Source organism: Camelus dromedarius, chromosome 11 (genome assembly GCF_036321535.1).
Source record: "Camelus dromedarius isolate mCamDro1 chromosome 11, mCamDro1.pat, whole genome shotgun sequence".
NCBI lineage: Eukaryota > Metazoa > Chordata > Mammalia > Artiodactyla > Camelidae > Camelus > Camelus dromedarius.
In genome coordinates this window covers 39,669,418-39,681,874 of record NC_087446.1, presented here as the reverse complement: position 1 = coordinate 39,681,874, position 12,457 = coordinate 39,669,418, and the positions used below count along the sequence as shown (strand labels likewise).

The following is a 12,457-nucleotide window of genomic DNA, read 5'->3' as shown; positions in this document are numbered from 1 at the left end:
ACCACGTTTTTATTGTTTTTGTAGCTGTGCCTGTTCCAGAATGTCATTTGGTTGGAATCGTACAGTTTGTAGCCTTTTCAGACTAGCTTCTTTCAATATGTCTTTTAAGTTTCTTCTATGGCTTGATCTTTTTTTTTTAATTTTTAAAAAAAATTTTACTGCACATATATTTTAAATTTACACATATGTACTGTTCATTGTTTCTAAGAATGTTTAGAGCTTTAGCTTTTTAAACTTACATAATTATCAAAGGAATAAAGCCAACCACAAAATGAGAATTAACTCAAAAAGATACATACACCCCACTATTAACAGCGACATTATTTGTAATTGCCAAGATTAGGAAGCATCCTAAGTGAAGTCAGATGTTCAAAATTGATATTAAGAACAAAACCTTTGACAAATTGAACCTTTCTGAACTCAAATAATTTTTGCACACTTTTGAGGGCATGTACTTTATCCTCCAAGAATTAGCTTAGGGAGAAACAAAAGCACTCATATCTTGACTGCTTACTCTGTGCCCAATGTGAGGAGATTTTTGCCACATTCTTACAGTAACCTGGAGAGCTGGCGGTGGGATTCTCATTTTATGATTGGAGAAATAAGCCTAGAAAGGTTAGGTAACTTAACAAAGATCCACAGTTGGTCTGTAGTTGAGCTAAGATTCAGATCCAAGTCTAACTAGTCCTGAAGTTCATATTCTTTCTTGTATCACTGGGTCTCCCCTGAAGATGTAATGCCATATGTAGTGCTTATAAGATAAAATATATTATTACTGGAATGTGTTTCACATTCGAATAGCTGCTAATGATGGCAGTGTACTTTAGAAATGTTCTTTCTCAGAGCTTCCTACAATTTGAAGTAAACCTTAACAAGGTATAATTTCAAAAGTTCGATAATATTTCTTGTGCAAGTCATAGACTGCCTTTTTTGCCCACACATGAGTTTGAGGTACAGAAGTTCTGTGAAGCACTAAGATAACAGGCAGGTAGCAGAGGGATGGAAAGCAACAGGCTCCAGATACCTTCCTAATGGATAATGATGGTACGTACTGTTTCTTAGTCCACTCAAAACTGTATTCATTATTTGGAGTTATCTGCAAAAACTAATGATGGTAGCAAGTTAAGTTGGAATAATTTTGCTTCACAAATTTATAAACATATGATGTTTTATGATAGGATTAATAAATTTTGAGAGTAATCTATCTAATCATGTGAATATTTGCCTATAACACACTTTGTAGCTAGATGTTGTGAAGCTTTCAAAAGACCTGGAAGACATAAAAGCTACACAGAGCTTACAGTTTAAGTAGGGTTGTAGAAGGGGAGAAAAAAAAAGAAAAAAGTGATCAACTGTAAGATGCTGCTTCCACATGCAACAGGTAAAAAGGAAGAGATCAGTGAGAGCTAAAGGAACTAGGAAACTTTTCTTGGAAGATGGTAGGGTGGTTAGTATTTAAGTAGGCAGAGAGAGCATTGTAGACTGAAATGGGAGTGATTATGGAAAGATCCTTAGGATATGCTGTTAAGTATTTCTCCCCTCAGCTTTCTATTCCGCTTGAAAGGATTTACATACTTCTGAAGCATATCCCTTTATGCCCTACACTTATCCTGTTTGTAGGCTTTTATTTTACATTCTTACAAGGCATTTCAAAGGGCAAGATTCTTTATGACTTTTCTTAAGTTTTTTACGATTGTGCAGAATTTTTAATCTCTGCAATACAAACTGCATTTTCTAACTCATTTTTATAGACTTTGTGTGCTCAGGAAAGGAATAAGCTAACATACACAGATGTCTTGAAGTATTTTTGTTCTTATAATGACGCAAACTACAATCTGTTTACTACAATAATAGTTTTAATTTAATTTTTAGTTTAAATCTTTTCTATTATAAAATACCTATTCAGCATTATTAGTCACTGGCGAAGTGCAAATTGATAGGACTTAAAAGATAGGACTTCACACCCACTTAGAGTGACCAGTTATCAGTGATCCCTTGGGGTTGAGGAGTTTCTCAGGGCACAGGACTTTCAGTGCTGACACTTGAAGCATCCCAGACAAACTGGGGTAAGTTGGTAATCCTGTACCCACTAGAGTGGCTAAAATGAAAAAAGGCAGTAACAAGTGTGTGGAGAATGTGAAGGAACTGGAACCCTCATATATTGCTGAGAGGTAGGATGTACAGCTGCTTTGGGAAACAGTTTTAGCAATTTCCTAAAAACTAAATATAAATTTAACATGTAACCTAGAAATTCCATTCCTAAGTATCTATCCCCCAAAATGAAAAAATATGTGTACACAAAGACTTATGTGAATGTTTATAATAGCTTTATTCATGATGGTCAAATCTGATATATCCATACAATGGAATATCAATTCATAGAAAGGTACAGAATGCAAAAACATGCTGCAACAAGGATTAAATCTCATAAATCCTATGTTAAGTTAAAGAAGCAAGAACCAAAAGACCACATGCTGCATGATGCCATTTATATGAACTATCTAGAAAAGTTATGTTTTTAAAAGAGAAAGTAGATCAGTAGGCTTAGAGGTAGGAGTGGGGAATGGATGCAGATGGACATGAGGGAGGGATCTTTTGGTGGTGATAAATGTTTTAAAACTGGATTGTGGTGATGATTACACAGTCGTAAGTTTTCTAAAAATTAAAAAAAAAAACTACTCATTATAGAGAATTTAGAAAATTCAGAAAAATAAAAAACAACAAAAATCAAATAAATATAATTGAAAATATATTTGTTGAAGTTTTTTAATTGTAAAGTATACATAACATAAAACTTAATATTTTAACCATTTAAAATGTACCATTCAATGGAATTAAGTACATTCATGTTCTATGAAGTTTTAAATAGTGTTATACAATGATGCATAGTGACAAGTATCACCATTAGGAGAAGTCTGGCTGATGGTAAGACCAGTAGTGGCACCATTCAGTGGTGAATTTGCCATAGTCCAGAATTTGACCGTCAGCCTTACAAGCCTAAAACCTGAAAGTCAGTGTAATTAGAGATGACCATTCTGTGAATGACAGACTAGAAATTTTTAAATCATATGAAGTAAAATATCAGTGGGGAACACTAGTTTATTAGTTTATCATGGAGATATCCCTTTCCAGAAATCCTCATCCCTGAGCAGAGCATCTACTTTCCCAATTTTGAGTACCTGAAAAGCTGAATTCTTTATCCAGAGGAACTTGATGAGTATGAAATTATAATAAAAATAAGTTGATTGTTTTGCTTGGTCCATCAGGTGCTGCTCTAGTGACTAGAATCCTCATATTTTTCCATAATGTTTTCTCTAGAACCTACTTTTCTGTAGCAACCAATTTTCCCATGATTTTTTTCTTTTTAGGAGAGTTGATGTAATTGCTCGGGCTAGGTAACTGCCACATTGTCTATGTCTCCCCCTTGTGTGATTTGAATTGTTTAACTCTCATGTGGCTGGCCCTTATTCCTTTATCTCCAAGGACATATGTTTGGATGGGTGCTGAGGGAGGAGGAGGGTGGAAAAGGGGGACAAGAGATGAAGGGAGGATGTATATCTCACTTTGCCCTATGTTTTGCCTTCATGGTCAAGTGTCTAATTGTTGACTTCCAGTAAAGAAATGTATGTTTAGAAAATGATTATCAGTGATTTTGCCTTTCAAAAGTCAACATTTCTGTGACCCTAAATTTAAGTTTTCCTAATTTGGGCATGTGATTTTTGGGTCACATGAAGGATTGTGGGTTAGTCCTAAAAAGCATAAACGACCTTAAATACAAATATGGAAAATTGGATTTGTGATCTTAATACATACTACTTGGAATTTATTGTAAGTAATTTTACTGTGTTTTAAATACTAACAGGTTGTACTCAAGGGAGTGGTATTTTACATTATGCTCATGGAGATAGTCAGCAAGCTCACCTATTAAAGCAAGGTAAGAATGAAGCATTCGAGCATACTCCTCTTCTCACCTTCCCTATCTTAAACATACATTTTTTTAAAAAATGTGTAGGAAAAAGCTCCACGGGCACTGGTCTCAGCAGTGGGAAACGTCCTAGTCAAGAAGAGGACACGCAGAGTATTGGTTCTAAAGTCCAGCGACAGAGCACTAATTAGGTAAGTATTTTAGAGCTTTATTCCCTGCTTTAGCAGAGTGTGTAATCAACATAAATTAAGGTAATTTCCAAAATGGGGCTAATCTCTATTTTCAAACCAGAGAATCTGAGGCATAAATTTTTCAATGATTGTTCCAAAATCAGTTAATTCTTAGGCAAGAGAAATGCATCTGTAGTGGACGAGGTAGTGTAGTCAGTTTTATGGTCATCTGAACTTATGATCTTCAGATTTGAAAAGCTTATGATGTTGTGCTCAAGTTTTTTCTCAGAAAAAGCCATCCTTTTCATTTCCATACTCTGTGACCATGAGTCTAAAACAGTTAAAGTGACTTTTTATTTTAGTGGTATTAATGTAATCTGTTTATAAACTTTTATCCAAATCTTCTCTTTAAGTGTTTATAAATTCCTTTTACCTATTATGCTACTTCTAAGATCTAAATTCTTTTCAGTTTGGGAACAGTTTAAGCTTTTGTTTAGAGCTGGCCCTTTTTGGAAGTGTCCAAAAGCCATGCCTGTATTCAGTTCAGTGGGATATGGGATACTATTTTGTGATTTAAATTTATATAAAAAGTGTCCATACGGTACATTTGCCAGTTTTTAAAGACATGTCTCTTCAGTTATCTTGAACTGTTTACATTTTTAAAATTATTGCTGTTTTTTAATGCCAGCCTATTAGACTGTAAATTTCTTGAAGATCCGTAAACAGTCATCAGATTTTTATCATTTGATTCCTTGCAATCAAGCTTTATCAATTTTTTTTTCCCTTAAATCACAGAAAACATTCAGGAGGAATACTGTTGCAGCTGAAATTGGTGGGGAGTTCAATACTTTTTCAATTAAATTATTTTAAAATGTTCTTTGTTGATGGAAAGCAGTTACATTTTGAAATGCATTATTTCTAATAACATTTCTGTGGTTTTTAACTTTTTAATGAATTTGACATAGGACAAATGGTAATTTGTATATAAAGAACTTGGTAAAAGAATTTGCTTAATGTAAATATAAATAGTCACAATTAGTATAGATCCATCAATATATTTTTGATAATTTTTCATGTATGGTAAAAGTAGCAAACTGATATTCTGATATAAAAATCAAAATTTTGAAAGTCAGTGTGGGAAAATAGGAGGTTTTTAGACTTTCTTAAAAGAATTTGTTAAAATTTTAGGACAGAATTTTTCTTGACATCACTGTTTGGTCTAACTTTGCACTCTTTGATGATACTGATTGAGAAAATGTGTGTAATCAAAATTGGTAGTTATAGCCTCTATTAACACAGACAGTATATGTTTTAAAGCTTCATGTATGCCTGTTTTGATCCAAACTTGTAGAAGTATCGTGTGTTAAGTTCTTGTCTCCTTTTTGTTCATTTACAGCTAATGTGACTTCGTTATTAAAGTATATGCATATATGGAATCTTGTGTACTTGGTGGTTGTATTTTTCTTTTTTTTTTTTTCTTTTTTTGTGTGTTTCACATAAGGGGGAGAGCATTGGTATGTGAGATGTGATCACAAAATTAGAGACAGATTCTATAAATTACATGTCACCATTCTGAATGAAGAAACAGCTATTATATATTTAGTAAAATATTTTTCAAAATCATTCCATATAAGAATATTATCTTCCATATACTTTATACTCTTAAAAATAAAATTATCTATAAGAAAGATTTAAAACCAAATATACTTTTTTCAAGTAATTGGGCCTATAACTTGTGAGTTAGTCAGTATGGGATAACAGTTAATAGTGTGGGCTCTCGAGTCAAATGCCTGGCTTTGGCACTTGTTAGCTTTGAGATTTGGGGCAAATGGTTAACCTTTTGTGCCTCTTTTCTTGTCTATAAAATGGGGTGAGAGTAGTATCTGCTTCATACTACGTATGAATTACTCATAACAGTGCCCGGCATGTGGTAGGATGATTGATAAATGTTAGCTACAGTGTTGTCTTGCTGTGTAACTCCCTGGATTGTGCAGTGCATAGTCTGCATAACTATATGCTGCAGCTCTGGTTAGCTGCCATTATTGTTACCACTATTATTAGCCCTTTACTGTTGTCTAGTAGGCTAGTTCTTACCATGTGGAATTATAACCAGTGGCTTTTGTTTTTCTAACTTTAGTGACAGATGTTCAGTGTGGTAATTGTATTTAAAGGTAACTCAAGATAAAATTGAGTCAGAAATCCAGAAACAATCATTTTTAGATGACATGGATTTTTAAAAGTATCCTGGATAATGTGTAAATACTGATCAACAAATTCATTACTATGAAAAGAAAAAAAGTGCCTTATCTTCTTTTACTACTATTAGTAAGGAGTAATATTTTGTTTTTCACACCTGTACTTTACATCCTACTCTTTGCACCTGATTGTACTGTACAGAGTTGAGAAATTCATAGACCTGGAATTTGTCATCACAGTTCAGGGGAATAAATGATACAGTTTTAATGTGAATAAATCAGTATTTTAGTAAAACAAGTAATATTTCAGCATAGACACTGATATTTTACTTTTAAATGTAGAGAGCTTTTAATATGGTTTTTAGAAAAGCTTTTTTCAGTTTGGTCTAAATTGTGACTTTAAAAAAAAAAATCACTGAAAGAGAAAGGTATCAATCAGCATGCTCCAGCTCAGCAGATGTACCATATTTCAATGCAGTGTTCTCCCCCTAACTAAAAGGGTTGGTGTTCTAAAAACCCTGGAGGTGGTTGAGCGATTTTTAAGACCTTTTATTCAGTCAGCAGCTACTTCTTGAACTCTCGTTACCAAAAACTGCTGGCAACCTAGAAAAACTGAATTGAGGGAACCATACTTTTGAATGAAACTATGCAAACTTCTTAAGTTTTTTACATTTATTTAAAATAAATTAGTAAATTTGGAATGTAAAAAACTGATAACAGTATTATTTTTAATCATCTCTTATGTACTAGAAACTTCAGGATCTTCCCATAATTTCAAACATATGTTTGTAATTTTCTTCTAGATAACATGCCTAATACTAGGTTCTTTGAACATCCATTTCTCCGGGTGTTTTTTTCTGATTATATGGTCCCAAAAAAGAACTCTTTAAATATTTAGGATGGAGAAAACTTGGGTAGCATTTAAGACAGTTCACATAGCTAAGTTGGTCAGTTTCAAGTGTAGATTACAATGCACAAGGTTATATGTATCGTCATTCCTCATACAGTTATGTGGAGCCCTGGTACAAGCTGCCAGCATCCTAGTGCACATCTCTGCTCCCTGCCTCCTGACCAGTGACTGCAGCATGCAGTTCTAAGGCCCAAGTTTCCTTTCCTAACTTCCTTCTCTTTTTTGTATTCTACTTTAATTCCCTTTTCCTAGATGCACTGATACACGTTGGTTAGTCTAGACCCCAAATCCTTCTATTTCAGGAAGAAGAGTGCAATAAAGCCATGGATAATGGGGTTTTTGTATAAGGGTAACTTGGAGAAGGATTACTGGACAAACACTCCCCTACCTCATATACATTAACTACAAAGTTAATTCTAGCATATTCTGGAGATCAAAGTTGATTTGGAGAAAAGGAGTCAGAATTCTTGCTGCTCTGTGGAATTAAAGTGCAAGTGTCAGTCCCTCTCAACAAAGCCTATTGAGCACAAGCTGGGTACTAAGGCTACACTCAAAGATTTAGTTAGCATTTCCTGAGTCCCTACTGTGTTCCAAGAATTGTTCATAGGATAAAAAATTCATCAGTATCCACAAGGAGTTCACTCCACAAGGAGAGAGGGCAGTCTGGAAGAATTATAGTGCAGTGTGTTAAGGCTGCGTTAGAACTGTGCACAATATACTGTCAAATATACAAAAGGCGAGGCCTCCAGCCTGGGAAAATCACAGCTTTCCTGACCCCAACTTCACACTTGAGTATAGGACAGCTTGGCCAGTCAGGGCACCCTGACCTAGGAAACATTTTGACTCTAGTTGTGATTAATCATGTCATTGGTTGTTAATGTCCTTGTTCTCAACTAGAATATAAACTCCGTAAGGACAGGAATGTACTTTATCCCCACCTTGTCTTGTCCACTTCTGTTTTTTTCATGGCTGTTTCACATGTTTGGCACTTAATAGTCACACCATATTCATTTGTATGGATAATTGTGAGAATAATGGGACAGACATTGGCCTGACTTTAAGCAGAAATTAGTTTATGAGGTTGGCATCACAAGTAATAATTAGAATGTAAACCATTTAGCAGTTTATCAGAAAAGATGAGTATTTAGGTGAAGGTGGCAGGATGGAGACGAATCAGACACTAGCTGACTGTTGGATGGGAGGAGGGAGGCAGGAAGGCTACATTTGTTCCAAAGAAGTTTTGGGATTTTTCAAACTACGCTTCTTTTGTACACTAGTTATTTACCTATCGAATTATTTGGGGAATTCTGAATGGCTACAGCTTAAAAATATAGCGGTTTCTGAGTTATTTCCACCCTTTTTTTCTCACGGGCTAGTATCTTTTCCCAAAGGACAAAACGACTGAAACTCCAGGTTCTCTAAAATACTGAGAGGAAAAGGGTGTGAAAATGCCAGAAGCAATAACTGCTGGCTAGACAGTGTTCCCAGGAAAGCTGTTTCCCACGCAGGCCCAACTCCGCCTCTCTGCTCCGCCCCGCCCCGTCCCGCCGTGCTGCGTCGGGAGGGCCACGTAGCCTGTATCCCTCGCCCTGATTGGCTGCGTGTCTGCGGGCTCACCGGCGCAGCTGAGGGAAATTCACCAGTGACTTGGGACTCTAGCCCCTTTCCCCAGGCCTCGGGAGGACTGCAGGCTTCGGGGAGCCTCGGCCGCGGGAGGGAGGAAGGACGGAGCCAGGCACCCGGGACTCGCTGCACCTTGTACAAAGCAGGTGCTAACAGGTGAGTTGCGCCGTATCTGCGGCCCTGGGGGTGATCGTCACCGGCCGGGCCGCGGCCAAGAGGCTGGGGCCAGAGACCGACCAATGCGAAGTCAGACTCCCGGCCAACTGCTTGGCCCCGCCTGGCTGGCCTGGCTGGACGCCAGGGCGCCTCAGGTCGGAAGTTCCTCTGGGAAAGGGCAGGCCCTGCCATGATGGATGCGCAGCTTTTGGTCGCCCCTCAAGAGTCTCTCCCTAGGGCCCTCGTTTTTCCTTTCTTACAAACGTTGTGGTTAATTTGAAACTGTCATCAGATCGTACATGTTATAAAAGTAGAACTTAATTGAGCTACTGGTGTTTGTGGAGAGGACTGTATTATGAAAATTGTGCGTATTACAGAAGTGGATTTAATGCCCCCAAAATGTGAGAAACATGAAGCATCAGAAAATAGCCCATATTGTGATTTAACAGACATTTACCTGGAGTATTAGTATGTGTAGAGCAGAGGGCTAAGAGCAGGACTTGAGCCAAGCTATTGAGTTTGAATCCAAGGTCTGCCCTTTATTAGCTAATCAACCTTGGGAAGGTTACTTTACCTTCATATGTTTCCCCATCTTTAAAATGGATTGTTTTGTTGACTAAATGAGTTTCTGAATAGTCTGTGATTTATGGTTTTAATCATGTAATCTTCACATCACACAGGATATAATGTACCCATTTTCCTGGTGCTCAAACTGAGGCAGAGAGGTGAAGTGACTACCTCAAGTCATAGCACAACTAGTGAGCAGGAATTAAGCCCAGGCAGCCCACAGCTTTACCCATACATCAGTTTGTAGTGAACTTGGGGTGTTCGTTTAGTTTCAGTTTACAGATACTGACTTTGTTCCTCAGTGGGCCAAGTTCTTTGCTGGTACAGGGGATAAAGTAGAACAGTATGCAGACCCTGCCTTCCACATGCTTTAATCTAGTGCAGGTTGTTCATAGTTAAACTAGAAGGTGCCCACAAAAACTGTGAAAGTCTTGCAAAATGTTGTGAGTATGGGTCCTTTTTTTGGAAAGGGAGTCTGTGGCTCTCATCAGATTCTCTGATGAGTCTGATCCAAAGGTATGAAGAAAGGTTTTAGCAGAAGAGCTATTGTCTATTATAATGCGAGACACACAGCATGAGCTAAACAAACAAAACCAAAAAACTGGTTGAATGAAGAACCTACAGGAGTATAAGTGCTACAGTAGGGTCAAGAGAGCAATAAGGATGTACTGTATGACACAGAACAATATTAAGTATCTTGTAATAATCTATAATGGAGAATAATATGGAAAAAATTATATAATATGTATATAAATACCATATGATATCACTCATATGTGGCCTTTTTTTTAAAAGACACAAATGAACTTATTTACAAAACAGAAATAGACTCACAGACATAGAAAACAAACTTATGGTTACTGGCGGGAAAAGGTGTGGGAGTTTGAGATTTGCAAATACTACTATATATAAAATAGATAAGCAGAAAGTCTATACTGTATAGCACAGGGAACTATATTCAATATCTTGTAGTAACCTATAATGAAAAAGAATATGAAAACGAATATATGTATGTATAAGTATGACTGAAACATTATGCTGTACATCAGAAATTGACACAACATTGTAAACTGACTACTACAATAAAAAAAAAAACCTGAATCACTTTGCTGTACACCTGAAACTAACACAATATTGTAAACTATACTTCAATAAAATAAATAAATATTAAAAATATTTTTTAAAGGAAAATAAAAAAGAGCAGAGTGCTGTGGAAGAGCACACATTAAGGTCTCCTGCCCAGGAATGTCTTTTAGAGTCAGCAGTGCCAGCCAAGTGAAAGGTAGGGAAGCAATTCATTGGAACATGGTGGTGAACAGTCTCTGCCTTTGTGGACAGTGAGACAGAAACCACACATGAACAGCTGCAACTATGACAAGTGGCACAGAGGAACAGTCCATGGTGTCAAGAGAACATACAGTAGGGCAGGAGATCTCATCTATTTGTGAAGGGCAGGAAAGTTTTCCTGAGAAAGTGACACTTGGACCTAGAAGTTAGGAGCATTGTGGGCATGGGGAACTGCCCTCAGGCTTCAGAGACCGTGTAATGGGAACAGGTGGAGCACCAGGGGCTGAAAGGAAGTAGATGCGGCTTGTATAGGCAGATGGGGACGGGAGATTTGGGTGGGGCAAGAGCCTAAAGGCCCCAGTAAGGCATTTTAATTCTATGTCTTTAGCCTAAAGTGCCACTGAAAGGTTTATTTCAGGGAGGTGACGAGGTCACATTTTGAGAAGAAGCTGGAAAGAAGCCCAGGTGGATTCACTGAAGCTCTGGATGAGAACAGGACCTCTGGGGAGACGCTCTAAGGTAAGAAGAGGAGCGGGTCTAAAACCAGGCCTTGGAGATGAGCCTGCAGAGGAGACAGATAGAGGGAGGTCAGGAGTGCAGGTAGGAAGTAGGAGATTGTGAAGTCTTGGAAGTCACATGAGAGGATTTCAGAGAGAAAGCGGTCAACTCTGCTGAAAGCTGCAGATGTTAAGAGATAGGAACTAAAACTACTGGCTTTAATCACATGGAAATTGTCTTGAGAGTGATATGAATAGGAGGAGAAGAAATGGAGAGAAAGAAGGAGCTGCAAGAAATAACTGAGAGGAAGAGGAAAATGGGATTATAGCGGAGGGGCAGTGAAGGGTGAAGGGTGGGAACCTCAGAGAGGAGGACACAGCTGAAGGAGTGAATACATGAGCAAGCAGGGCTCCAGAGATCTCAGGCCAGAGAGGCTGGATCAGCACAGGAGCAGGGGTTTTCCTGGATAATGAAAGTGTAACTGTGGGGAAGGGGAGATAGCAGAAGGTTTACGTTTAGTGTGAGGAGTTGCACTCCTTTCTTTGTACAGGTTAAAGGCAAGGGTATTGGTTGAGAGTGAAGGAGAGAATGGGAGTGGGAGGCTGGAGGTCTGAGTTGAGAATATTTGACATAGTTGTTGGGGGTTGTGAAAGAGTGAGTTGACCAGAGACTGTCCTAGGATGGTCTGGCAGAGGGAGCCAAGTATGCAGCAAAGAAGTTAGCCTCCTGGCTCATGCAGAGAATTGTAGACATAGTAGAGGAGTGAGGATGGAGGCTAACTAGAAATAGAAACTACATTTAATACTATATAACAAAGGGGGTGTCACAAATCATGGGGAAGGAATGGATTGTTCAAAAATGGTGCTTAGGGGATAGCTGAACTATTGATAAAATCTGTTTAGATTCTCAGCTCACAGCCAGAAATTTTGAATGAATTTTAAAATTCAAACAAAAATATAGAAGGAAATATGGATGGATTTTTTTTCCTGATCATCTGATGCATAAAAGCAGTAAGAATCATAAAGGGACACTTCCCTGACCCTTTAACAACTTAAAATTAACCGTTTGTTCTGACACATGCTACCTTATGTATGAACCTTGAAGACATGATGCTAAGTGAAATAAG

General features: G+C 37.5%; 2 protein-coding genes across 9 annotated transcripts in view; both read left to right on the top strand.

Moving 5' to 3' along the window:
• The window catches only part of CRY1 (cryptochrome circadian regulator 1), a 73,974-nt gene extending 68,443 nt beyond the window's left edge, over positions 1-5,531 (top strand). Inside the window, exons 11-13 of one of the 2 annotated variants that reach the window (XM_064491690.1) lie at positions 3,863-3,934; positions 4,020-4,116; positions 4,891-5,531. In XM_064491690.1, coding sequence (XP_064347760.1) covers positions 3,863-3,934; positions 4,020-4,116; positions 4,891-5,017 — 296 coding nt within the window. In that variant the 3' untranslated portion in view covers positions 5,018-5,531. Of the gene's footprint in view, positions 1-3,862; positions 3,935-4,012; positions 4,117-4,890 lie in introns of both variants that reach the window. The other variant, XM_010996467.3, reaches the window with a different exon arrangement.
• A 3,271-nt stretch (positions 5,532-8,802) lies between these two features.
• The window catches only part of MTERF2 (mitochondrial transcription termination factor 2), a 25,294-nt gene continuing 21,639 nt past the window's right edge, over positions 8,803-12,457 (top strand). For 4 of the 7 annotated variants that reach the window (XM_064491683.1, XM_064491687.1, XM_064491684.1 and 1 more), the window contains exons 1-2: positions 8,803-8,979; positions 11,252-11,352. The gene's annotated coding sequence lies outside the window, so the exon portion shown is untranslated. Of the gene's footprint in view, positions 8,980-11,221; positions 11,353-12,457 lie in introns of all 7 variants that reach the window. The other 3 variants (XM_064491686.1, XM_064491685.1, XM_064491688.1) reach the window with 3 other exon arrangements.